At 33.6% G+C, this 25,869-nt stretch overlaps 1 protein-coding gene across 11 annotated transcripts in view; it reads left to right on the plus strand.

Annotated features, from left to right (window-relative positions):
• Positions 1-25,869, plus strand: part of NAV3 (neuron navigator 3) — a 924,032-nt gene that overhangs the window by 640,173 nt on the left and 257,990 nt on the right. For 9 of the 11 annotated variants that reach the window (XM_024256848.3, XM_063712200.1, XM_024256849.3 and 6 more), the window contains exons 3-4: positions 210-327; positions 975-1,027. In XM_024256848.3, coding sequence (XP_024112616.2) covers positions 210-327; positions 975-1,027 — 171 coding nt within the window. Of the gene's footprint in view, positions 1-84; positions 328-974; positions 1,028-25,869 lie in introns of those variants that run through there. The other 2 variants (XM_063712204.1, XM_063712206.1) reach the window with 1 other exon arrangement.

A 25,869-nucleotide genomic window follows, 5' to 3' on the forward strand; every position in this document is an offset into this window, starting at 1 on the left:
GAGTGAATCATCCCCTTTGAAATGAGAGATAAGTTGGGGAAAGAGCTGTTTAAAAATTACTTTACAACTATTTCCTTTAGAGCTATGACTTCTTAAACTGGAATGTGATCCAGAATAGCTTCCCTTTGAATCCAACATTTGTCTTCAGCATTTTATTGTCTCTCTTTTCCCTCACCCCATCTCACTTTTTCCTTCTCTCTGTTCAACAGATTTACACTGACTGGGCCAACCACTACCTAGCAAAATCGGGCCACAAGCGGCTGATCAAGGACTTGCAACAAGACATTGCAGATGGAGTACTCCTAGCAGAAATCATCCAGATTATTGGTAAGCCCTTCCTTCTGAAAGAAAGCATGAAAGTCTCTGCTCCCATCTCTTTGGTAAAGCACAACTTAAGTTAAGCGCCTTACTGAACTGGTCCATGTGTCTCTGAGATTCCTGTAGCTCTTCCCTGATTTAATTAAAATGTTTATGTGAGGATGTTTGAAAAAGGCAGTTTGGCCATACTTCTCAATAACGACAACTGTGTCTTTATATACATAAACTTGCTAACCTTTATTGAATCATTTGAATTGAACTGTCAGAAATGAATGCTTCATTAAACCATATGTCTCCCATGTGTGTATTTCGTTAGCTGGAGCAACTCATACACTCTGAGATGCCTTGAAATTGTATCCTGATCCAGCAGGGACAATTGTGAAAGGTTTCATGTCAGCAATCATTTGGCACAGGCTAAAGAATTAGCAGCAACTTCCTTCTCACTCATTTTTTCTTTTTTTGCCTGATTTGTGCATATAGAATTGGCGGCTGTTAATAAGTGTGTCTTCTTGTACACTGCTTGGAAGACAGAATATATGTAGCAGGAGCATTTTTGCTTGGTATTTTTTTTTTCCTGTTTTCGTGTGTGTGTTTCACTTCATTGCTTAAGCATGTCGTTCTTTTTTTCTCTCTTTTATTTTATCTCTTGGCTTTAGCAAATGAAAAAGTTGAAGATATCAATGGATGTCCTAGAAGTCAGTCTCAGATGGTAAGAATCATATTTATTCTCAATATATAATGCTGATCTTCACTTCCAGAATTAATTGCATTTGTAAATGGATATTATTTTTTTCTGCATGTCTTCCTGCTTAAGAAACCATTTGATCCCATTCTCTCATATGTATTTGTGTGGGTTCAGTTTAGGCACATCAACATCATTAAGTGACTCCTATATACACATGACATATTTCCAGATGTCTTATTAGATCCTTGACTTTTTTTTGTTCTGCTGTTCTGTATAATTTAATTTAACACTGGTCTTAATGGTAGTAAATTTCATTTCTACTTTTAAGTGGATTATTTTTGTCTGAACAACTGGCTTAAAGAACAGGCCTTGCCATGTGCATTTTAAAATATATAAATAGTATTTTCTTTGTTCATAACAAAGTCCAGTGTAAACACATGGACTCTTCAACACTTCTGGAAATAGTTCTCAAGGCATGCTGCTGTAAGTTTGGTGAGCAGTGACTGATTTTGAGATATGATTCGTAGTCTCTTCCAGAAAGCCTTCAGCCTGGATATCTGCCTCTTTCCCAGCTATCTCTTATCTTTATCAACCAATAAAAACTTAAAGTTTTATAATAAAGTCAAAGAGTAATAAACTACAGAGATAAAAATATGTTGCTTAATTAAAAAGCCACAACTTAGTTTTATAGGAAAACCTGAAATATAAAAATGCGCCTTAACTGAAGTTACATCAAGCAGATACAATCAGGAATGACAGCCAAAAGCCACAAGATGAAGCTTTCTCCAAAACTCTTCAGCACAGAATAGGCATTTTAAATGAATTTAATGAGTTCTTAGTTGTCAGAAACTTGGAAGAATAAAAAGATCTATGATTTCCAATTTCATCCATGCAGCGCACCAGCATGGCACATGTATACATATGTAACTTACCTGCACATTGCGCACATGTACCATAAAACCTAAAGTATAATAATAATAATAATAATAATAATAAAAGAAAAAAAATAAAAACAAGAAAATTAAGTAGAAAAAAGCAAAAAAAAAAAGATCTATGAACTTTTAAAATCTACTGCCTTACTTTACTTAATGTCAGAAAAGTGAAATCCAAAATAATAAACACAATTTATTTTTAAAAGTGATTAACTATCATGTCTATTTTTAAAATAATTGGCCAGATGTGGTGGCTCACACCTGTAATCCCAGCACTTTGGGAGGCCAAGGCAAGTGGATAAGCTGAGGTCGGGAGTTCGAGACCAGCCTGACCAACATGGAGAAACCCCGTCTCTACTAAAATTACAAAATTAGCTGGGCGTGGTGGCACATGCCTATATTCCCAGCTACTCGGGAGGCTGAGGCAGGAGAATTGCTTGAACCAGGGAGGTGGAGGTTATGGTGAGCCGAGATCATGCCACTGCACTCCAGCCTGGGCAATAAGAGCAAAACTCCATCTCAAAATAAATAAATAAATAAATAAAATAATAACATCAAATGATAAAATAAATAAATAAAAAATAATTACTCCCAGGACCTATTATAATGTCATGAACTCTGTGTATATGGTTGTGAAAAAAAATCACTGTAAAAGAAAGGATTTCTATACAATCCTTCAGTTTTAAGGAAACTTCCTGATCTAATTACTCTAAGTGACTCTGTGGGAATTAATTACAGTTGTTTTTTGAGGTTTTACTGTGAACAAGCCAAATCAGACGACATTTAGACCTTGATACAGTAGTAAGCTGTGTGATGTTGAGAAAAATATGTAACTTCTTTGAGCCTCAGCTTTCTCATCGGTAAAATGAACCTTAATTAGAATGTGACAATGAGATACGTATGTGAACATCCTTTATTAACACAACTAAAATGCAATGCAGAATAGTATTGCTACAAACTTTGTAAACAACACATGCATGGATTAACACCTGTTAAAAGATTTTTAAGGCTTTCAATTAAAAAGCTCAACAGTCCCCTGAAACCATAATTATGTTTCTTAAACCCAACATGATTGCTTTTGCTTTCATTATTTTTACCATGAGGAGGTATTGAATAATATAAAACATTTTAAGTCTAGAAACTCTCACCTACTTGGCTATCATTCCAATTTGATTCTGGGATTACAGAGAATTCAATAAACAGGCAAGCTTATACTCAGTGATGGAAAAAAAATTCCAAAGCTCATAACAATGGTTAATAGAGATGCTGTTTTTACCTATTTATCTGAAACAGCTGTTCCTAGAGATTCTACAAATCTGTGAAAAGATTCTCTTGAGTTTCAGACTCTGTTAATTTTTTTATTACATCTTATTCCTGTTAACTGCAAAATATCATGTTACGGATATTATGCAAGTTATGTTGATATTTCCACTTCTGATTAAAACAAAATAGAAAGACCAAAGTCTGAGAAATGCAAATGCTATAAAAAGGTAGTTTATTCAGCCAAAAAGCATTAGTTGGAATCATATCTAATATTGACTAAGAATGATTTAGATCCTCATTTCTTTAAGATGTGGTTGAATTTTGCATCTGAAGTTGGCATGCCTTCAATATCTTAATTCAGAAAAATACATATGAAATAAATGTAACTTTTTTGGTTGAATTATTTTTGCCTCTGTTCTTAAGAACTTGTGTAAGCACTATTAGTGAATACAAATTCCAGACTTTAATTGAGACAAGAATGAAAAGGAAAGATAATTATGACAGCATGACTAGGCTTATGAATTTCATGTATCTACTCCAAACAGGATGCTGCCTGTTCCTTGACTGCATAACACTGGGAGGTGCTACATTAGTAAGAGTGAGTGGTATACTCGGTCATAGGACTACTTTGGCCAGGTATCTTTTTGTATACCTGGTCTCTTGTGGCCTTTGGTTGCTGTTGGTGCTTAATAACAAAAGATAAAGTAAAATTAGGTCTGCTGCTATTTTTAATCACAAATTGTTTTTATTTAAATGTTAAACTTGCTACCCTTTATTGAATCATTTTAAGCCTTTAAGAATAGAAGATCCCTTTTGTTGTATGAATCTACAATGTATTGATAAATTTCCGTAGTAGCCAGGTAATTCACATGTAATCAATATTTACTAAGCACTGAGTACAGGGTATAACAACATTTGAATGAACTACACTTGAGAATTGGAGGAGCAAATGTTTAGATAAATAACAGCAATAGTTACATAGACGAGAACAAAAAGGACTGAGAATGGAGTAAGTTTGGTGCATTCCACAAACAAATAGAAGAGCACTGTGGATTAGGCACAAGGAGAGTTGTTTGAAGGGAACAAGGAAGCCTGATAGTGTAGGGCCAAAGTAAGGAGTTGGTATGATATTCTAACTCAGGGAGACTTTGGAAGACTTTTAAAGCTGGGCTGTGGTATGATCCAATATAAATATTTTAAAAGATCACCCTAGATGCTTTATGGGGATTATAAAGTAAATAAGTGTTGGTGTCCAGTTGAATGTGGGCGACGGAGAGTACAGGGAGCTTAAAATGGCCCCAATTTTTTAGCGTGAATGGGTAAGTAATTACCACTAAACAAGATGATTATTATAGAAGCAGAAAAAAATTTCTTTAAAAGGTGGAGGGGGGAAGGTGATAAATTCATATTTTAACATGTAGAACTTGATGTATCTATTAAAACATCAATTTGGAGGAAACTTAAGGCAATTAGACATGTGTTTCTGAAGGTCAGAAAAGAGTATTGGTTAGAATATACTGAAAAAATAGGTAATATTTGAAACCATGGACAAGAATGGAATCTTACAGGAGGTCTGCGTAAAGTCACAGGAGAAGAAACCTGAGGTTTTTCAATGTAGGAAATATAAATATTTATGTGATAGAGGTATAGGAGTCAGGAAAGGGAAAGAGTGTTGAGAGAGTGAGACTATCACTGAGGAACAGAATCACAGACGTGGACTGCTAATCCTTAGGGAAGATGCAGTAGCTGAAGCTCTAATACGTGGACTACCCCAGCAAGTCAGGGTGAAGTAAGATGAGCAGAATGTGTAACATGCTGTCAAATGTTATGCAGCTAAATAGCTGGTATATTGGAATGTGGTATTTATTTTTGGTAATTGGATAGGCATTGATTACCTGTATATGAACATCTTCTGTAGAGTGAATAACGTGTTAAGAAGTAACAAAGAAGTGCCGATATCCATTGAATCATGAATAATTTTTCGAAGAGTGTCCTGTTAAGACACTGTTAGAGAAGAAAAAAAATGAATAGCTTGAGAAGAAGACAGAGTTGAGGGGAGTTTTTGCAAGGGGGGAAGAAAGCAGAGAAGGAGGAAGCAGTAGAGGGAAAAGAAAGGGTTCAGAGGAATGAAGTGGTAAGTAACTATACCAAGTCCTAAAGGAAGTAGAAGAGGAGGAAATTTTGGTCTGTGTGGAAGATTTGATATTGGAAAACAATAGGGATACATTTGTTTCTGTATCATGTCATAAAATGTTATGATGGGGTGAAGATACTGATACTTGAAAAAAGTACGTATGTAACATATTTGTATAAACACAAATCTCTACATAGTAGCTACCACTGAAAGGATTATGCCCGGAACAGGGAAGAAACACATAAATTAGAGGCAAGTTATTTGAAGGATTCTAGTTCTGTGGCGTATAATGTACTATATTATTCTGCTTTTACAACTTACGTAAGTGTTATATGTATTATTTTATGTACATCAAATATACTAAATAATTTCAAAGTAGAAAAGAAAGTATATTAAATAGAAACTAGAGGAATTTAAATTAATGTAACAACTTCAGAATTTTAGATAATATTAATGTGCTTGCTTTTCATGTGATTTTCTAATGGTTTAATGGTTACTTTATTTATTTATTATTATTATTATTTTTTGAGACGGAGTCTCGCTCTGTCACCCAAGCTGGAGTACAATGGTGTGATCTTGGCTCACTGCAACCTCTGCCTCCCGGGTTCAAGCAATTCTCCCTGCCTCAGCCTCCCGAGTAGCTGGGATTACAGGTGCCCACCACCATGCCTGGCTGATTTTTTTTAATTTTTTTAATTTTTAGTAGAGACGGGTTTTGCCATGTTGGCCAGGCTGGTTTCGAACTCCTGACCTCAGGTGATCCACCCATCTTGGCCTCCCAAAGTACTGGGATTACAGGCATGAGCCACCACACCTGGCCATGGATACCTTATAATAAAGAAAAATTCACCATATATATATATATATGTGTGTGTGTGTGTGTGTGTGTGTGTGTATATATAGTGTATATATACACATATATGTACAGATATACATATATATAATTATAGCACTATGACTCAGAGGAGTGGAATATTGCTATATGTATATACATATATATGTGTTTGTGTGTGTGTGCACATGCGTGTGCACCTTATAAAGAAAATTTAACTCTCTCTATATGTGTATGTGTGTGGATATATATAATACATGTATGTATAATCCCAACAATAATTCTTTTGAATAGCATGGTCTAAAGAGCACATATTTAAGAAAAATATGAATTTGTTCTTTTGGCACTTTATTAGTATAATTACTGAGATATTGTGGTTCATATTTATCTTAAGTTTCAAAGTCATGGTTATTTTTCTTTGATGAGCTTGAGACTAAACTGGTCCTGGAAAACAGAACTTAGTTTGTTGGAGCTTAGTCAACATTAAATTTAACCTTATCCAAAGATGAAGTTACTAATGTGGATGGCACCTGTTGAGTAACTCCTAGGTGGGCGGCATCAGGATTCAAAATATATACTGCATGTCCCAACTTTGGTGAGCTTACATGAGGAAATAAATTAGTAAACTATAAATACCGGGAATGTCCCAAATGCCCAGCAAATTAAAAATAGCAAAAATATGTCCAACATTTACTTAGAATGCAGAGACACAAGTGCAAGTTTCTTAAACAAAAATGTTAGACATGTAGGGTAAAAGTTGTTTCAAAGACATTTAAAATTTTTTTTAAATAGACCATTATATTTAAGGATCTTCAAAAATGCACAGAAGAATGAGGACATCTGATTATGTGAAATAGTTACAAGCCAAGTATTAGACTATGTAAGACAGCTAAGGATCTGGCAAATGTATTTCACAGCTGGTCCTTCTTTCTTGGCTCTATTTTGTCGTAATAGGTCAATTGTTTTCCAGCCACAACCTTCAACCTAAGTTTTTAGTATAACATATATGTTGTTTACAATTTGCTGATATGAATATTTTTGGCTTCTTATTCCATTTTAACTCCTAGTAGCTGGAAAATTAGATTTAAGTCTTTCCTGCCTATTTGATTCCATGTCCCATAGGGTTATGGCTCCCAGAATCATTACTGTTATGGAATTCACATCTTTATCCCATTTGGGATAGAAATTTCATGATCCTATTTCTATTGTTTATGTTTATCTGGAAAGTGAAAATATTCTTAATAGTAAAAAAAAGCCCATACTTTTATCAGTAGCCTTTCCTTTAAAGTTTTATTTTTTTCAGCTACTGCTTGTAGCTTGTAATCACTCTTCTTTTAAAGGATTTCTTTTTTTTTTTTTTTTTATGTAAGATAAGAAGATGAGGTTCTTAACCAAATATGGAAGAGATAAAATACTGGAATGCTCTTAAAGGTTTAATAAAATCTTATATATGGCACACTGCAAAATTGTAGCACTATGACTCAGGAGTGGAATATTGCTAAGTTAGTCCAGTCACATGATCCCTTGACTTTGAAAATACTCATATTCTGGAATGGCTAGAAAAAGATAGCTTAATGAAGACAAATGCTTTACTACAAATAGAGTTCTGATCTATAAAGAAATGCTAAATGAAAATCTTTACTTTGTATTTTTCTTAATGATTTCATTATTTTTATACAGATTCAAACTGCAAAAATATGTATAAACTACTAGTATCAGGGAATTTATATTTAAGTTATTAGAATATCACCTAAATGATTTTTAAATCTGCCTGTCTCTAGAGGTTGCTCCACACACTAGTCAAGTTCAAATGAAGTAATTGACATAACATGGAGGCATTAAGAGGCAGTGTGTTTTGTTAAAAGAACAAAGGTGACTGGAATTCTAATTTTGTATATATGACCCAGGAAAAGGCATTCAGTAAATTCTCAAGGCCTCTGCTCATTTCTGCAATGAGGAAATTGTACAGATAAACTCTAAAGTCAATTGGAACTCTGATTTGCTACCTTGATTAAAAAAAAAATGACAAAGATGGTGATTTCTCTTCAGTTTTATTAAGTCTAATTTACAAAGAAAAACAGCAACGTGAAATCATTTCGTTGTGGGAATTCTTTGGTCTGCCATTTAGAAATTAAATAAAAGTTAAAAATACAAGAATGCCTTGTATAGAATAAATAGCTTAAATGTTGTTCTTATTGTTGTCAATATTTATACTTGTTTGTGTAATTAATATGATAAATAGAAATTGGAATAAAATAACGGTTTGAATTACAGATTTTTTCTTTGTTTTTGAAGAGAAGAAATAATTTTTAAGGACATTAAAATTTATATATGCATATATAACTACTGCAAAATGTAGTTGATATTTCTACTATATCTTTGAATATTGACCACTTTAATAAGTAATTGGCATATTTTTATCCTGATGTTTTTTTGTACTTAAAATGCTACAAATTGTTTTTTATTGGTAGCCCAGTATTACTGTAAACACAAAATACAATCATTGTATTTGAAGACATATTTCATAAGAATCCTTTTATAATTTTAGCTTTTTACATTTAATAGTTGGTGTTTTTAAGGAACTTATTGCTCCTTCTTTTTCAATTGCCCCCCCCGCCAAACTTAATAAAATTATCACTTACAATAATCAGTGGAAAAATATTTAACAGTAGGACAATTTTAACAATCTTAGTTTAGGAAACAATATTAAGATATGTGGCCATTTTCAATATGAATTGTAATACTCCTATCTGAAAAAATCTGTGATAGTTTATATATTTACAATTATTTCAATAATAAGAAAAAAGAGTAAATAAAATAGGGAAACTCTTGTTCACTTAACCTCTGTGCAATCATATGCAAAATTTATCTTTGATCAGATAAGTATTTTGAAATGTAGTAGATATGCCAAAGCTAGTTGCTTCATGAAATTATATTTAAATTATTTTAATATGAATTCAGTTAAAAACTGAATTGTGTGGATAGACACAGAAAATATATTGACCTTCCTTGTTACACTCTGAAAAATCGTATTTCACACCTGACTTCTATTAGCCATGTTTCAAACATAACAAGAAATACTGGGAAATCATTACATAGAAACATACAACTTTAGAGAAAGGTCTGATAGTTCAATGATGTCATTATCACTTATTTATTGAACGTCAATGGTATATACCTAGTGCTGTGCTAGATGTTTTGCTTATACTTTTCATTTAGCCATCACGGCAAACCTATAATGGAACTGCGTCTCACTGAGGCAATCTGTGTCCTTTATTTAGTAAAGTGGAAAAATTACGGTTTGGACTCATGTTTATTTAGTCTAGGCCAAATTATCTTTAGACTTATTAACAAATAAACTTAACAAAATAAGGTCTGGAATTCAGGTCTTTGGATCTTCAGCTATTTTTTTCCTTCTCCTCCTCCTCCACTTCCTCCCCTTTTTAATTTTTTTTAAAACTACTTTTTTATAGCAAATTTAAGTTCACAGCAAAATTGAGAGAAAAGTACAGATTTCCTATCTACCCCTTTCCCTCACACATGCATAGCCTCCCCCAATATCATCATCACCCAACAGAGTAGTATATTTGTTATAATTAGTAAACATATATTGAAACATCAGTATCACCCAGAATCCATGATTCACATTAAAGTTTACTCTTGGTATTGTACATTAGACAAATATATAATGACCTGTGTTACCATTGTAGTATTATACAGAGAAGTTTTACTGCCCTACACATCCTCTGTGCTCCAACCCCTGGGAACCAGTGATTGTTTTACTGTCCCTGTGGTTTTGCCTTTTCTAGAATGTTATATTGTTGGAGTCATACAGCATGTAGACTTTTCAGGTTGGCTTCTTTCACTTAGTAATATGGATTTAAGGTTCCTACGTGTCTTTTCATGGCTTGATGGCTCATTTCTTTTAAGTGCTGAATAGTATTCCATTGTCTGAATGTACCACAGTTTATCCATTCAGCTACTGAAGAACATCTTAGTTACTTCCAAGTTTCGGCAGTTATGAAGAAAACTGCTATACATTTCCATGGCTAGATTCTTGTGTGAACTTAAGTTTTCAACTCCTTTGGGTAAATACTAATAAGTGTGATTGATGGATCATATGACATTTGTTTAGTTTTGTAAGAAACCACCAAACTGTTTTCCAAAGTGTTTTATTTTGCATTCCCACCAGAAATGAGTGAGAATTCCTGCTGCTCCACATCCTCACTAGAATTTGGTGTTGTCAATGTTCTGGATTTTGGCCATCCTAATAGATTTGTAGTGGCATTTCATGGTAACTATAATTTGAATTCCCCTGATGACATATGATGTGGAAATATGCATCTTTTCATATGCTTATATGTCTTCAGTATATCTGTTTTGGTGAGGTATCTGTTAAGGTCTTTGACCCCAGTTTTAAAAACCAGATTCAATGCCATCCCCATCAAGCTACCAGTGACTTTCTTCACAGAATTGGAAATAACTAAAGTTCATATGAAACCATAAAAGAGCCCGCATTGCCAAGACAATCCTAAGCCAAAAGAACAAAGCTGGAGGCATCATGCTACCTGACTACAAACTGTACTACAAGGCTACAGTAACCAAAACAGTATGGTACTGGTACAAAAACAGAATATAGACCAATGGAACAGAACAGAGCCCTCAGAAATAATACCACACATCTACAACCATGTGATATTTGAGAAACCTGACAAAAACAAGAAATGGAGAAAAGATTGCCTATTTAATAAATGGTGCTGGGAAAACTGGCTAGCCATATGAAGAAATCTGAAACTGGATCCCTTCCTTACACCTCATACAAAAATTAATTCAAGATGGATTAAAGACTGAAATGTTAGACCTAAAACCATAAAAACCCTAGAAGAAAACCTAGGCAATACCATTTAGGACATACGCATGGGCAAGTAATTCATGTCTCAAACACCAAAAGCAATGGCAACAAAAGCCAAAATTGGCAAGTGGGATCTAATTAAACTAAAGAGCTTCTGCACAGCAAAAGAAATCTACCATCAGAGTGAACAGGCAACCTACAGAATGGGAGAAAATTTTTGCAATCTACTCATCTGACAAAGGGCTAATATCTAGAATCTACAAAGAACTCAAACAAATTTACAAGAAAAAAACAACCCCATCAAAAAGTGGGCAAAGGATATGAACAGACACTTCTCAAAAGAAGATATTTATGCAGCCAAGAGACACATCAAAAAATGTTCATCATCACTGGCCATCAGAGAAATGCAAATCAAAACCACAATGAGATACCATCTCACATCAGTTAGAATGGTGATCATTAAAAAGTCAGGAAACAGCAGGTGCTGGAGAGGATGTGGAGAAATGGGAACACTTTTACACTGTTGGTGGGACTATAAACTAGTTCAACAATTGTGGAAGACAGTGCGGCGGTTGCTCAAGGATCTAGAACTAGAGATACCATTTGACCCAGCCATCCTGTTACTTGGTATATACCCAAAGGATTATAAATCATGCTGCCATAAAGACACATGCACACGTATGTTCATTGTGGCACTATTCACAATAGCAAAGACTTTGAACCAACCCAAATGTCCATCAGTGATAGACTGGATTAAGAAAATGTGGCACATATACACCACGGAATACTATGCAGCCATAAAAAAGGGTGAGTTCATGTCCTTTGTAGGGACATGGATGAAGCTGGAAACCATCATTCTCAGCAAACTATCACAAGGACAAAAAACCAAAGTTTTCTCACTCACAAGTGGGAACTGAACAATGAGAACACTTGGACAGAGGAAGGGGAACATCACACACCAGGGTCTGTCGTGGGCCGGGGGGAGGGGGGAGGGATAGCATCAGGAGATACACCTCATGTAAATGACGAGTTAATGGGTGCAGCACACCAACATGGCACATGTATACATATGTAACAAACCTGCACGTTGTGCACAGGTACCCTAGAACTTAAAGTATAATTAAAAAAAAAAAAAACAGGTTGTTTGTTTTCTTGTTGAGTTTTAAGAGTTCTTTGTAAACTTTGGATGATGATTGTGTCTTCTGTAAATATTTCTGCTAGTCTGTGGTTTGTCTTCTCATTCTTTTGACACTGTGCTTTACAGGGCAGAAGTTTTTAATTTTTATGAAGTCCAGCTTATCAATGATTTATTTTATACATCATGTCTTTAGTGTTGTGTCTATTTTTATTTATATATTTGTTGCATGTAGATGTCCAGCTCATCTTGCACTATTTGTTGACAGGTGATCTTTGCTTCATTGTATTGCCTTTGCTTCTTCAACAGATATCAATTGACTATATTAATCTGGGTCTACTTCTGGGCTGTCTATTCTGTTCCACTGATTATTTTCCCAGTTTTTCACCAACCTCACACTGTCTTGATTACTGTTTTGATTGCATGACTTACTTCATGTAGGTCATAAAGCTGTGTTGTGTCAGTCCTCCAATTTTGTACTTCTTCAATATTCTGTTGGCAATTTAGGTCTTTTGACTCTTCATATAAAATTTAAAATTAGTTTGTTGATATCCACAAAATAACTTCCTGGATTTTGATTGAGATTTCTCTTTCTAAAAAAAGTTATTTGGCTCCTCTGCTTCTCCCTCCCCTATGCCCAAACTTGCAATATAAATAAGAATTATTCTTCAATATTACACTTGTTTCTTCTATCTGTGGCAGGGATATAAACTCTCATGAAACTGGGAGAGGGAGTGGTCTTGTGAGGCAAATAATGATTTATAAATTTTATGGTAAAATTATGAATTTGGCAAATAATAAGTTGTTATATGTAACTTGAGCTCTTTATATACATACATGGTTTTAGGTTTAGAAGAGTTTAATAACTTTATAATAAAACAGTACATTCCCTTGTTTGGTTTTGTTTTCTGGAACAAACTTAAAAGCAGAAATTTATTAAAAAAACAAAAGAATGTATCTTCAGGTCAATGAATACTGATGTAATTTTTAATAAATTATATTTATAACACTATTGCCAATTATAGCTTATAATGAAGATTTAATATCATCTATAACTGATACAAAATATTAAATGATGCTCATAATTCTCCAGTTATCAAGTAAGTTAAAGAAGAATAGTAGGGTTTTGAACAAAAGATTTTATCTGACTATATCCTCAGGAACTTCCCATATCTATGTCTATACAGCTAGTCACAGACACACACAATTCTGTTCTAGCATACAAGTGTTTATACGGCTTAGCTCCATATTAGGAAGAGTATCTATATGTATAAATAATTGAATATACCCTTCTCCCTTTCTAGTGTGGATATATGTGTGTGTATACATACACACACACCCACACATGCCTAGAAACTTCTCAGTTTCTTACAGTGTGTAAACTGTAATACCATGATGCAAATCGTTTTATTTAACTGCAAAATTTTTAATTACACCATAGGACCTAATTAATAAATGTACTCTTTGTATCTAATCACAGATCAACTAAACAAATAAACAAAAACCAAAGTGCAAAACCCAATTACTGTCCCCTATTCCTCTCCCTATTCTGCAACACAAACACATTTGAGATGGGAAAGGAAAGCCTGCAAGTGTTGCTTTGCAATGACACAGGAGTAACTAATTAAACTGCACCTCTCATCCTCTCTGCCCCCAGCACTAAGACTCAACAAATCACAATTCCAGAGGAAAAGGCCTGGAATTATGCATGCTCACAATGATCCCTGCTCAGCTTTGGGCTTGCCAAAGTTTTGATTTCTGCTGCTTTACTGAGTAGATCCTTGTATTAGTTTCCTGTGGCTTCTGTAACAAATTACCACAAATTTGGTGGCTTAAAACAATAGAAATTTAACTTCTCACTGTACTGGAGGGCAGAAGTCTCTATCACTGGGCTGGAATCAAGGTGTCAGCAGTACTGTAAGTCTTCCAGAGGCTGTAGGGGATATCCATTCCTTTCCTTTTCTAGCTTATGGTGGATGCCAGCATTCTTTCTTTTGCTTGAGGCCACATCAACCATTCTGTATATTAATCTACCAGCATATAAAATGTATTGGATATTTGAGAAGTAATATACAAGTAGTTAAACTTGTGAACTTATGAAATGTGTGGAACAAGTGGATTTTTGCATACCCATTTCTGTCTTTACCTTTACACTACACAGTTTTCATTCTTACATTCAACCAAATATTTATTGAGCCCCTACTTTGTTTGTACCTGGCACTATTTCCTAGCCATCTGCCAGTTGTGTAGTAAGCCTGAGTCAGAGGCTGGGAATAGCTTAGTGAGGATGTTTAAATTATAGCGGTAGTAAGCATAATGAGGCAGAAGAGCAAGCTCATTGCAGAAAGACAGGTTTAAGTTTTAGTTCTGGCTCTGCTCCTCGTTAATTGTGTAAGCTTATATAAACTATGCTATCTCTCTGAGCCTCTAGTGAATAAGAAAAATAATACCCACTTTACTAAAACTTACAGTGAAGATGAAAAGGGTTTTGTATATGGAGTAAATAGCATACTTGCTTATGACTCTATATAAACTTCCTTCCTGTGCTTGGTTGTTGAGTGGTGGAGGAGAACATAGAGAAGCTCCAAATCATTTTCCCTGCTTCCGTTCTTTACATGCACGATAGGATTTTTAAAACTGCAAATTGCTCACATAGTATCTTATGAGTTAGTGTATTACAACTGAATTTAAAAATGAAATATACTAAAATAGGATTTTTTAAAAATTGGAGTGTATTTCAGATATGAGTAAAAACCGATTTGTGAAATTCTTATCACTATCTGTTAATAAATCTATATATGTACTATGGTCATTTAAATGGATGTATTTATTGCAATACTGATCATTTCCCTTTTTTGACTAAAGCACACGTTTAGATCTCTGATCTTTAAGATCAAGCCTGACCCTTAGCAAGGCATGGAGGATGTTCCTCATTGAGTCCTTACTTATTTCTGTGGCATTGTCTCCCGCCACTGTCTTTCTCCAGATTTCAGGATTTGTGCTCTGGAGCCCCTTCTGCCTGATGCCTTCTACCCATGTTCTTCAAACTGATTTGAAGGCTGCTAACCTTTTGAGCAGTTTCACAATGATAAACAATGGGAAGTTGCGGAGAAAGATCTAAATGAGAGTCAATTCAACATTCCTGGCTATTCTGATCTCTTAAAGATCCCTCAACCTATTCTGTTTCTCAACCATGACCAGTTCACATATAGCTCCTTCCCGCGTTCACCTCGTACCACATCCCCTCCTTCAGCAAACCCTTCCTAACCTCTCAGGGACTAACTCAGGCTTCCCTTAAAGCAGCAAAATGTGAGGGTTAGGAACTTGGGCTCTGAGTGACCTTGGGCATATCAATTCAGTTCTCTGATTAACACTTTTATAATAAATTGGTATAGTAATGACAACTTCAAAATAACATATCTTTGTTACTATGTTAAGTAGGTCTTAGTTACTAATAACTTTCTCCTTTCCTAGTCTTTTTGGCCTCTGATCAGAAATAGACCCTTCTGGACAGCCGCAGTGGCTCACGCCTATAATCCTAGCACTTTGAGAGGCCGAGAATGGTAGATCACTTGAGGTCAGGAGTCCAAGACCAGCCTGGCCAATATGGTGAAACCACATCTCTACTAAAAATACAAAAATTAACCGGGCATGGTGGTGACACCTGTAGTCCTAGTTACCCAGGAGGCTGAGGCAGGAGGATCATTTGAGCCCAGGAGGTGGAGGTTGTAGTGAGCCGAGATTGTGCTACTGCACGCCAGCCTGGGCAATGGGAGTAAAACCCTGTCTCAAAAAAAGAAAAGAAAAGAAAGAAAAAAGAAATAGACCCTTCTGCATTCTGTTCTAGGAGTCTGTGTTTCTGTGATCATAATATTTATTGCATTAAATTGGAATTACCTCCCTTGCCTATAAAACTATATATTTTTTAGGGCTTGGAAATGTCTCGATGAACCAATAGTTGTTAAATGAATGAAGGAAAACAAGCATCCTACAAATTTTAACCAAAGCAAAAATATTACTGTATTTTACTTTAACTCTCCAGAAAAAATTTATATCTAGTTAAAATCTTAGGATAAATTCTATGTAATTACTTGAATTCAATGTTAGGATTGGCATTTGCTCAAACTAAAACATCTTATCTATTTTTTAATTGAAAATGTATTAATTTAATTTATGTAATGACACTAGTATTACATGTTTAATGTGAAAAATGAGAAGTATAGTTCATGAAAAATAGCACAAGTCACAAAAGAATCTACCTTCCCGAAATATCCAAAGTTAGGATTGGTTTATGTTTTTCTAGACATTCTCTATGTATGACTGGCAACAGCAATATCCAGCACTTTAGCCATTTTCTAACTCGGATGCATTTCTTATGGAGAGAGAAATAAATCTTTGAGGTATTATACCAGCTATCTGGTTTATGATTATTTAACTTTTTACATTGTAGCAGGGTTTGAGTCCAATGGGCAACACAGTATTTTAAATCCAAGGTCAAAGTCAGCTCTATAAGCATAATTGCAGAAGGTAAGGACTGGAGCGATCAGTTCTCAAGCATCCTTGTGAACAGTTTTCCTTATAGTTGCTCTGGTTGGTATGCCCTGTTCCTCCTTCTGATGCTTGTCTAACCTTATATAAAATCCAACTTAGCTTTTTATTTATTTATTTATTTATTTATTTGAGACAGAGTCTCACTCTGTCACCCAGGCTGGAGTGCAGTTGTGTGATCTCGGCTCACTGCAACCTCCTCCTCCCGGGTTCAAGCGGAATCTCCTGCCTCAACCTCCAGAGTAGCTGGGATTACAGGCACATGCGACCACACCCAGCTGATTTTTGTATTTTTAGTAGAGACGGGGTTTCACCATGTTGGCCAGACTGGTATCAGACTCCTGACCTCAGGTGATCCACCCACCTCGGCCTCCCAAAGTGTTGGGATTACAGGCGTGAGCCACCACACCCAGACCCAATTTAGCTTTTAAGTCTAAATGACACTTCTATGAAGCTTTCTCTGTATCTGTAGTGGAAATTGATAACTCCATTCTCCTCGCTGCTCTACAGAGTTGTTTATAATTCTCTTTGAAATTTATCATGTTATGCCTTGCGTTATGACAATTTATAAATCTTTTCTGTCTCCTCAGCTATTTTACAAGCTCACAAAGGCAAAGATCTTATCATTCATTTTTATATCCCTTCACCATTGAGCAGAGCTCTTTGACCATAATAAACAGTCGATAGTTGCATAATCACTCAGTGTTAAGTGTTGTGCCATGGTTTAGATTTAATCACAAACTATAAGGAGGTTATTAATCATATCTTGATATTTAGTACCAAACTGTAATGTTCATTAACTATCCATAAGTAAGTGTAAAAAAATGTGAATAGACAAGATATTACTTTGTTGATACTGTGATAGATGCTTCCAATTACATGTCCTGAAACAGGTTATATTTGTAGTAAAAAATACTAAAAGGCTGGCTGTAATAAAACACACAGCCCAAAATGTATTAGCTCAATAAAGAGCTATGCTAATTAAAAGCACTACATTTTTAGAATAGTTTATTCATCACTGAAATGAATAAATATCAGTATTTTTTTTTTTTTTTGAGACAGAGTCTCGCTCTGTCCCCCTGACTGGAGTGTAGTGGGGTGATCTCGGCTCGCTGCAACCTCTGCCTGGCAGGTTCAAGTGATTCTCATGCCTTAGCCTCCCTGAAGTAGCTGGGATTACAGAAGCCTGCCACCATGTCTGGCTAATTTTTGTATTTTTAGTAGAGACAGACTTTGCCATGTTGGCCAGGCTGGTTTCGAACTCCTTAACTCAGGTTGTCTGCCCGCCTTGGCCTCCCTAAGTGCTGGGATTACAGGCGTGAGCCACCGTGCCCTGCCAATATCAGTGTTTCTAATACATACTCTATGATTGATATGTCAAGAACACATGTTAACTCTCAGGTTTAACAAAATAATTGTAGTTAAAAATAAACTGGTAAGTGTCTTGAGTTTTCATATGTGAAGGTGATGAAAATTCTTCCTCTTCTCATCTGAAACCCAATTTGTAATTTAGCAATCAGACATGCTCATATTTAGCAAGTATGTAAGGGTCAGTATAAATATACAACTATGAAAATAGACAATCAGAAAAATTCTGCCTTGAAAAATTTCTGTTCCATTTTTCATGTGAGTAGTTGAAATAATTCAGTGCTCTTTAGAATATATGAAAATAGTGGCTGTGTCTCGAAATTGGTCTCTGTAGCACAGAGCACATTTTCAGGCATAAAATAAGTTTAATAAATGTGTGATGAGTGAATAAATAAATGATGTGTTTGATAGAACGTGAAACAACGGTAGTGTTACAGGATGCTAATATTAAGTATATAGGTTGAAACTACTCAATTCTAAAAATATGGACCAATTTCTATTACATTTGTTTAGTTTCTATAATAAAGAAAATAACAGTCCATTTGAAGAATTACTCTAACAAAACTGTTTTTCTTTAGGGTATTATGATAAGATTAAGTATTTTGATGAAATCCCAAAACCTCAAGGCTCAATGTATCCATGCATTTGGATACTTCTGAAAATAATGACTAGATCTAGCTCCCAGAAATTTTTCATTTTATTTTCGTTACACAGCCAACATTTTTATAGTCATCAAGCCATGCTTAAATTTAAGATGAAAAAGAGAGAAAGTAGGTGTTCCATGCCAATAAAAGATAAACCACAAGTAGAAAAGAAGGGCCCAAAAAATTGTGCTTGACATTAAATTGTGCCTGATGTAATAATAGGCAAGTAAATGTCCTGAGAGTGACTGTCCATAAGCTACAGATTTGACTGTTACCTGAGCCAAATGAGAAATGTGGTGTCCGTTGAAATCATAATGAATTTCTTTGTATTACTGCTATAAAGGAATATATGTTTTAATATCACAGGAATAACACATGAATTATATAGTATTATGGTCCAAATAAGAAAAACATAATGTATTACTCTAGCGTGAACAGTGCAATTCCTGCAACGACATGGTATTAAACTGAAATTACCTGCACTTACTTTCTTTGAAGAACATACTTGGAAGTTGTAATTTACAAGTTTTGCTACAAATTGGAATCACATGCAGATTTGTAATGTATACTGAAAACTGGCTCCTATCTGCTGACATTCTGATTAAACTTATGAGTTTGTAAATGTAAATTGGGCATCAATGGTTTTAAAAGATCCTCAGTTAATTCTTAAGTGTAGTAGAGTTTAAGAAATACTAGATTAAAGATTTGGGAACTGAGTTTACTGGGATATGGATAATTTTCAGGAAACTCTGTGTAAGACCAAAAGTGAAAGAGGCTATGATGTGAAATGGCATCATTTATACCATTATAGCATTGTTACCCTCCATTAATATTAAAAACTGTTATAATAATAATAGGTATTTTTTGTTGTTTTGAGTTATTGAATCCCTACTATGTACATTGTATTGTGCTAAGTGTTTTACATGTAAAATTTAACCGACTCTTCTAAGTAATTATGCACATTATCTGCTTTTAATTTTTATTTCTCAAATTGAAAAAATCAGCTAAAATGATTATTATGGGCCCCACCATCATGGAATTTTTTTTAAATCATTTATTTCTATTAGTCCCAAAATATAATGGTAACAAATTTTCCCCACACATCATTTCAATTTTTATGGACTATTGATTTTTCTTAATGCTAATTAAAAGCTCAAAACTTGACTAACCCCTTGGCACTTCCATTTCTCACTCATTTGCCTGTTATGATCAGGTTTTGGTTTTCTATTCTCATCAACATCTTTTCTACTCCAGAGTAGTATATTCCTCCCTGACCCGACAAAAAAAAAAACAAACAAAAAAAAAACCAAGAACTAAATTTTGGACATATAGCAGGCCAAATGCTATTACAGATTATAACTGATGCTATGTCTAAATTTATTAATTCATTCAGATAGTCAACAATAATGCATTAAGCATTGATTGTGCCTGGCCATGGTGTGAGGTCCTGGGCATAGGAGGGTAAATGTGAGAAGAGAGACATCAGCTCCCACCAGCAGAGATGAGCTCATGTATATCAGAGGAGAGGCTTAGGAGGCCATAGAAGTAAGTCAGCTCATCAGGGTCAATGTTCAGGAGACATAATGAATTTGACTACTAATATTATTTCCAATTAGGGTTTAATGATTTCTCTTTTTTATTTGACTGCTTCAAGCATGAAAACACTATTTTATCCTTGCTTTAATTCATTTATTTCCTCAGCAATTGTTTGTAGATCACCTAAGTCAAACATTTAGACTGGGGAGAGAGCAGTAGCCAAAATTAAAAAGAATCAATAGAGAGTATACCTTCTGGCCAGTCATACATATATATATACACAAACACACACACACACACACACACACACATACACACACATAAATACATATATACATATATATAACACATTAAAGTATATATCATGATGTATACTGTAATATATATGTAACACATATGATATAGACTTTAATAACACATAGCATATATTACCTATAATTATAAAATATATGTAATGTATGTAATATACTATTGTATATACTTTAACAATGTTTGTACATATTAGCATTACATATATGATATATATTACATATATAGTAATATATAATATATAAAGTATATGCTATATATTATATATATCATACATATATGTATCATGTATATAATATATGCATATGTATGATATATAACATGCAATATATAAATATACAATACATATATGTAATAAAATGCATACATGTATGGTATGTGTAATGTACACATATGTGTATATCACACATATATGTAATGCACACATATGTGTATATCACACATATATGTAATGCACACATATGTGTATATTACACATATATGTAATATATTAAATATGATATTAATATTTAATATGAACATATTATATATTCAATATAAATATGTTTAATATATTCTGTGTGTACATGCCTGTCTTATGCATGTAATATATGTATATATGTATGTTTCATGTTTACATATATGTATGTTTCATGTATACGCATATATGTATATATGCATATGTTACATGTATACACATATACATATATGTATATATGCATATGTTACATGTATACACATATACATATATGTACATGTTACATGTATACATATAATATGTATGTTACATGTATACATATATAATATGCATATGTTACATGTATACACATATGTATATATGTATATATTATATGTATAAGACATATATGTAATAAATGTATATACTTTATATTACTATATACATATGTCTATATTACATGTATAAGACATATTTGCAATATATAATATATATTTTAATATGTATTACTATATATGTAATAATATATTAAAGTATTAAAGTATGTCATATATTACATATCTGTATGATATCTGCAATATACACATATGTATATATTACACATATACATATATGTAATATAATAAATATATAAATATAAATACATTACATATTTAATATAAATATGTTTAACATATTACATGTATACATATGTCTTATACATGTAATAAATGTATATATACATAACATACGTATATATTACATGTATAAGACATATATGTAATATATTAAATATATAATATATACTTTAATAATATATAACTGTATATGTAATATATATTATTAAAGTATATATTATATATTATGTATATATTATGTACAATATATATTACATATAGTTATATATTATTAAAGTATATATTATATATTATGTATCTGTAACATATAATATATTTGAATATATATTGCTATACATGTAATATATATTATGCCATATGTTATTAAATTATATATTACATACATGTAATATATGTAATATATGTTATATAATATAAGTAATGTATATTACATGTGTGTAATATATATATGATTAAAGTAGACGGGGGAGAGAGTGTAGACAAAATAAAAACCATCATGAAGGTTACATTCTGGCTGGTCCTCTTTGTATACATTACACACATACAAACACACACACATGTAATATGTAACATACACTTTAATATTTAATTCATGTGTGTATAATGTTATGATATATACTTTAATATTTAATTTAGATATTTGAGCATTTGCTATTTGATAAGCACTATTATGAGCACTTTTCATGAATTTATTTAATTCTAAATCTAATAGTCAACTCTTAGCTCTTGTCATACATGACTTGTTAGCAGCTTTTGATAGAGCTCATCTTTCCCTTGTGCTTAAAATACTTTCTTCAGGTGGTTTTCTGTACCCCATCCTCTCCTGATTTTCCTCATACTTCCCAGTGGCTTTGTTCACTCTTCTCTGTTGGTTCCTCCTCTTCTTTCCAATGATAATCTCCTAAGGCTCAATGTTTGTTCCTCTTCTTTTATGTCTACACACTTTTGTTGATAATCCACCCTCAAGACTTCATTCACATCACCAAAAAATTTGAATTTAGATCTCCACTCCAACCTCTCAATTGAACTCCAGATTGTGTGTCCTACTGCCTACTAACCATCTCCTTTTGAATGTTTGATGCACCAGCCAACATGTCGAAAAAGAAACTTCCGACTTCCATTCATGATCTTTTCCATCTCAGTGGATACAGACTTCATCCTTCTTGTGATTAAAGCCCAAAACCTTGGAGTTATTCTTGACTCTTCTCTTTCTCTCAAATGCCATATCTTCCCATCAATTTCTCTCAGAAAACATCTGGAATCTGACCATTTCTCATCACCTTCACTGTCCCTTCACTAACCTTGTTGCTACCCTTGAATATGCCCCCTACTGCCTACCACCTGCCACAAACCCCACCAGAAAAGAGGCAATGTAGGCATGGCAATGCTCTGGTCTTCTTAGGGCAGTGTTTTACATATTGTGTATTACCATCCACTAATGGACCCTGAAATCCATCTAGTAGATTTTAAGCAACATCTAAATAGATTAAACAGAAGACAGTACAGTGCACTAGGAAGCATCACAGTAACCTGAATTTAGTAAGGTAAAGTATTATTCCATGAAACTTTGACTCCATTATAATTATGTATATGCATATTGGGTTGTGCTATTCAATTTATTTCTTGCTGTGGGTCACAGTCAATATTTTAGAAAATATTAAGGTACATGAAGTTATTCTAATTAAAATTTCACCCAAATTTTTGGTGTTAAAATAGGATTTGAATTTTGTTACTTTGTTTGATATCTGATTAAAACAATAATGAAGGAAAATAAAACAGATTACAATTATTTGGCTCAATTTGATGGTAAAATAACTTTTATCTGTTTGTAAGTTACCAAAAAGTTTTAGAAGTTTTTAGTTAAAAAAAATTGACATTAAATATGGAAAAAAGCAATTAAAACAGTGTTTGTACTAGGCCTGTTTATAATAACTGAGAGATGTTTAAGGGAAATCCATATTAAAAACAGGAATGATAAAATCTTTAGAATTTCTTGAAATAAAATTATTAACTAGAGACTATCATTTTATCATTAAAAATCCACTCAGATTATCTTAAAATATGCCTCTGGTGAGAAAGTGACCATATAAATGGCATTTAACAAGATATCTTAAAACCACTTCTTTTTACTGTAAACTGTATAGCCTAGTATATACTAACAAATGTGATTGAATTTACAGAAGGACTAGAATTAAGTGAGGAAAAGGTATTATTTTCTTGAAAGTCATGTTTATTATGCTGATACATTGTGAGAAAATAAATTTTGGTAAACTGTTAATTTTAACAATAAATGTTGTTGAATAAATAAATGAGCTTTAATGAACTAGCCTTTAATAGTCATATTGGAAACTGTATTCAAATACTTATTCTGTTGCTATTACTTAGCTACTCAGGCAATAATGGGGAACATAACTAACTATCTTAAATTGCTGGTCCTCATAATGAATGACTATGAAAGAATAGTGAAAATGGTTGAATGCTCCTGATAAATAGATTTGAAAATAAAAAAGAATGTATTATTGATCGTTTGTTGTTGTTGTTCTCCTTCCTCTTCCTTCCTTCCCTTCCTTCCTTCCTTCCTTCCCTCCCTCCTTCCTTCCTTCCTTCCTTCATTCCTACCTTCCTTCCTTCTCCTTCCTTCTCCTTCTCCTTCCTTCTTCTCTTCCTTCTGCTCCTCCTCCTCCTTCCTCCTCCCTCACCCTCCCCTTCCTCCTCCCTCCTCCTCCCTCCTCTTCCCTCCTCCTCCTTCTTCTCCTTCTTCTTCTTCTTTCTTTCCTTCTCCTTCTCCTTTTCTTCTTCTTCTCTTTTACATTCCCCTTCTGGTTGTGGTGCCAGTTGAGAGAGAGAGTTGTGTCTAACACTCAATTTAGGAATCAGTTTATTTTATATGCTGGTTAAATGGTAGGCAAAAAATTATCTTACAAACTTAGTTACAGACTCGATGAGCCTTTTCTGGATTTTCAGTGAGCTAACCTATTCATGTGTAATATGAGTAACCTAAACTTTAGGTAATAATATCCTATTAACATTTTGTAGCAAATCACATTTGGGTCAGAAATCTTCCTTCTTTCTATAAAAGGCATATAATTGCATTGAAATCAAGAACTTTAGGACTGCTCTTGCAAACATTTAAAAATATTCCATCACATTATCTTTCTTAATATTAGGCCACAATAATTATTTGGCATCTTTCTTTTACTAATTTTTAATGGATCTGAAAGAAATACATTTGCAAGAATACTGTGGATGGATAGAGAACATCGAATTTGTCTCATTTCTTGTTATTGTTCCTCCTCTTTTCCTTTCTTATATGATCTTATAGCTAGCAGCAGAATGAAATATGAAGAAAGGAAAGAATTAATATATGTTTCAGCACTATCGCCTCATTGGATATTCAGATGGTGATCTGCAGTACAATAAGATTTATTATATTATGTTGTATTCAGCATCTTCAACTCTATTATTTATTCAGTAGAATAATTTCAGTAAAACTTACTTTGAAGTTAATTAACATAAAATTTTTTTTTCCTCAAAATAAATGAGTATATCTTGGCTGTGGTCATTTTTATGCAAAAAGCATATCATTGTATATTATCAATTTTTGTACAAAATTACTATTTTAAAGGAACGTAAATAGTTTCTCTATTTTATAAGGATTTTTTTCTTTTCATTTTCTTTAAGAGACATTTTGACCTTGCTATGAAGCTAAGCTAGGGAGGACATTGGCAGAACTCTGTGCGTCCTCATGCATAGCTTTCGATGAGAATTTAGTAAGACAGACAATAGGACCTTGCCAAGATATTAATTTTAAATCTCTTCTTTATTGTAGAATCTAAAGATTTATAGAATACCCCCAAATCCAGGGAGATGGATCACAAAGAACTGGAACTTTTTAGCTTTCTATGCTCTTACGAATCTTAGCTGTGTCACTGCTATATAATGTCATGATCAAATTTTTATTTATTTTTTTTCTTCTCACCCTAAATGATTACAATCTGGTAATCATATTGAAACCAATCATTTAAAAGCCATGGGGCCTGGCATGGTGGCTCACGCCTGTAATCCTAAAACTTTGGGAGGCCAAGGTGGGTGGATCACTTGAGGTCAGTAGTTCGAGACCAGTCTGGCCAACATGGCAAAACCCCTCTCTATAAAAATATAAAAAATTAGCTGGGCGTGATGGCGTGCGCCTGTAGTCCCAGCTACTTGGGAGAGTGAGGCCGGAGAATCGCTTAAACCCGAGAGAGCGAGGTTGTAGTG

Source organism: Pongo abelii, chromosome 10 (assembly GCF_028885655.2).
Source record: "Pongo abelii isolate AG06213 chromosome 10, NHGRI_mPonAbe1-v2.0_pri, whole genome shotgun sequence".
NCBI classification, from domain to species: domain Eukaryota; kingdom Metazoa; phylum Chordata; class Mammalia; order Primates; family Hominidae; genus Pongo; species Pongo abelii.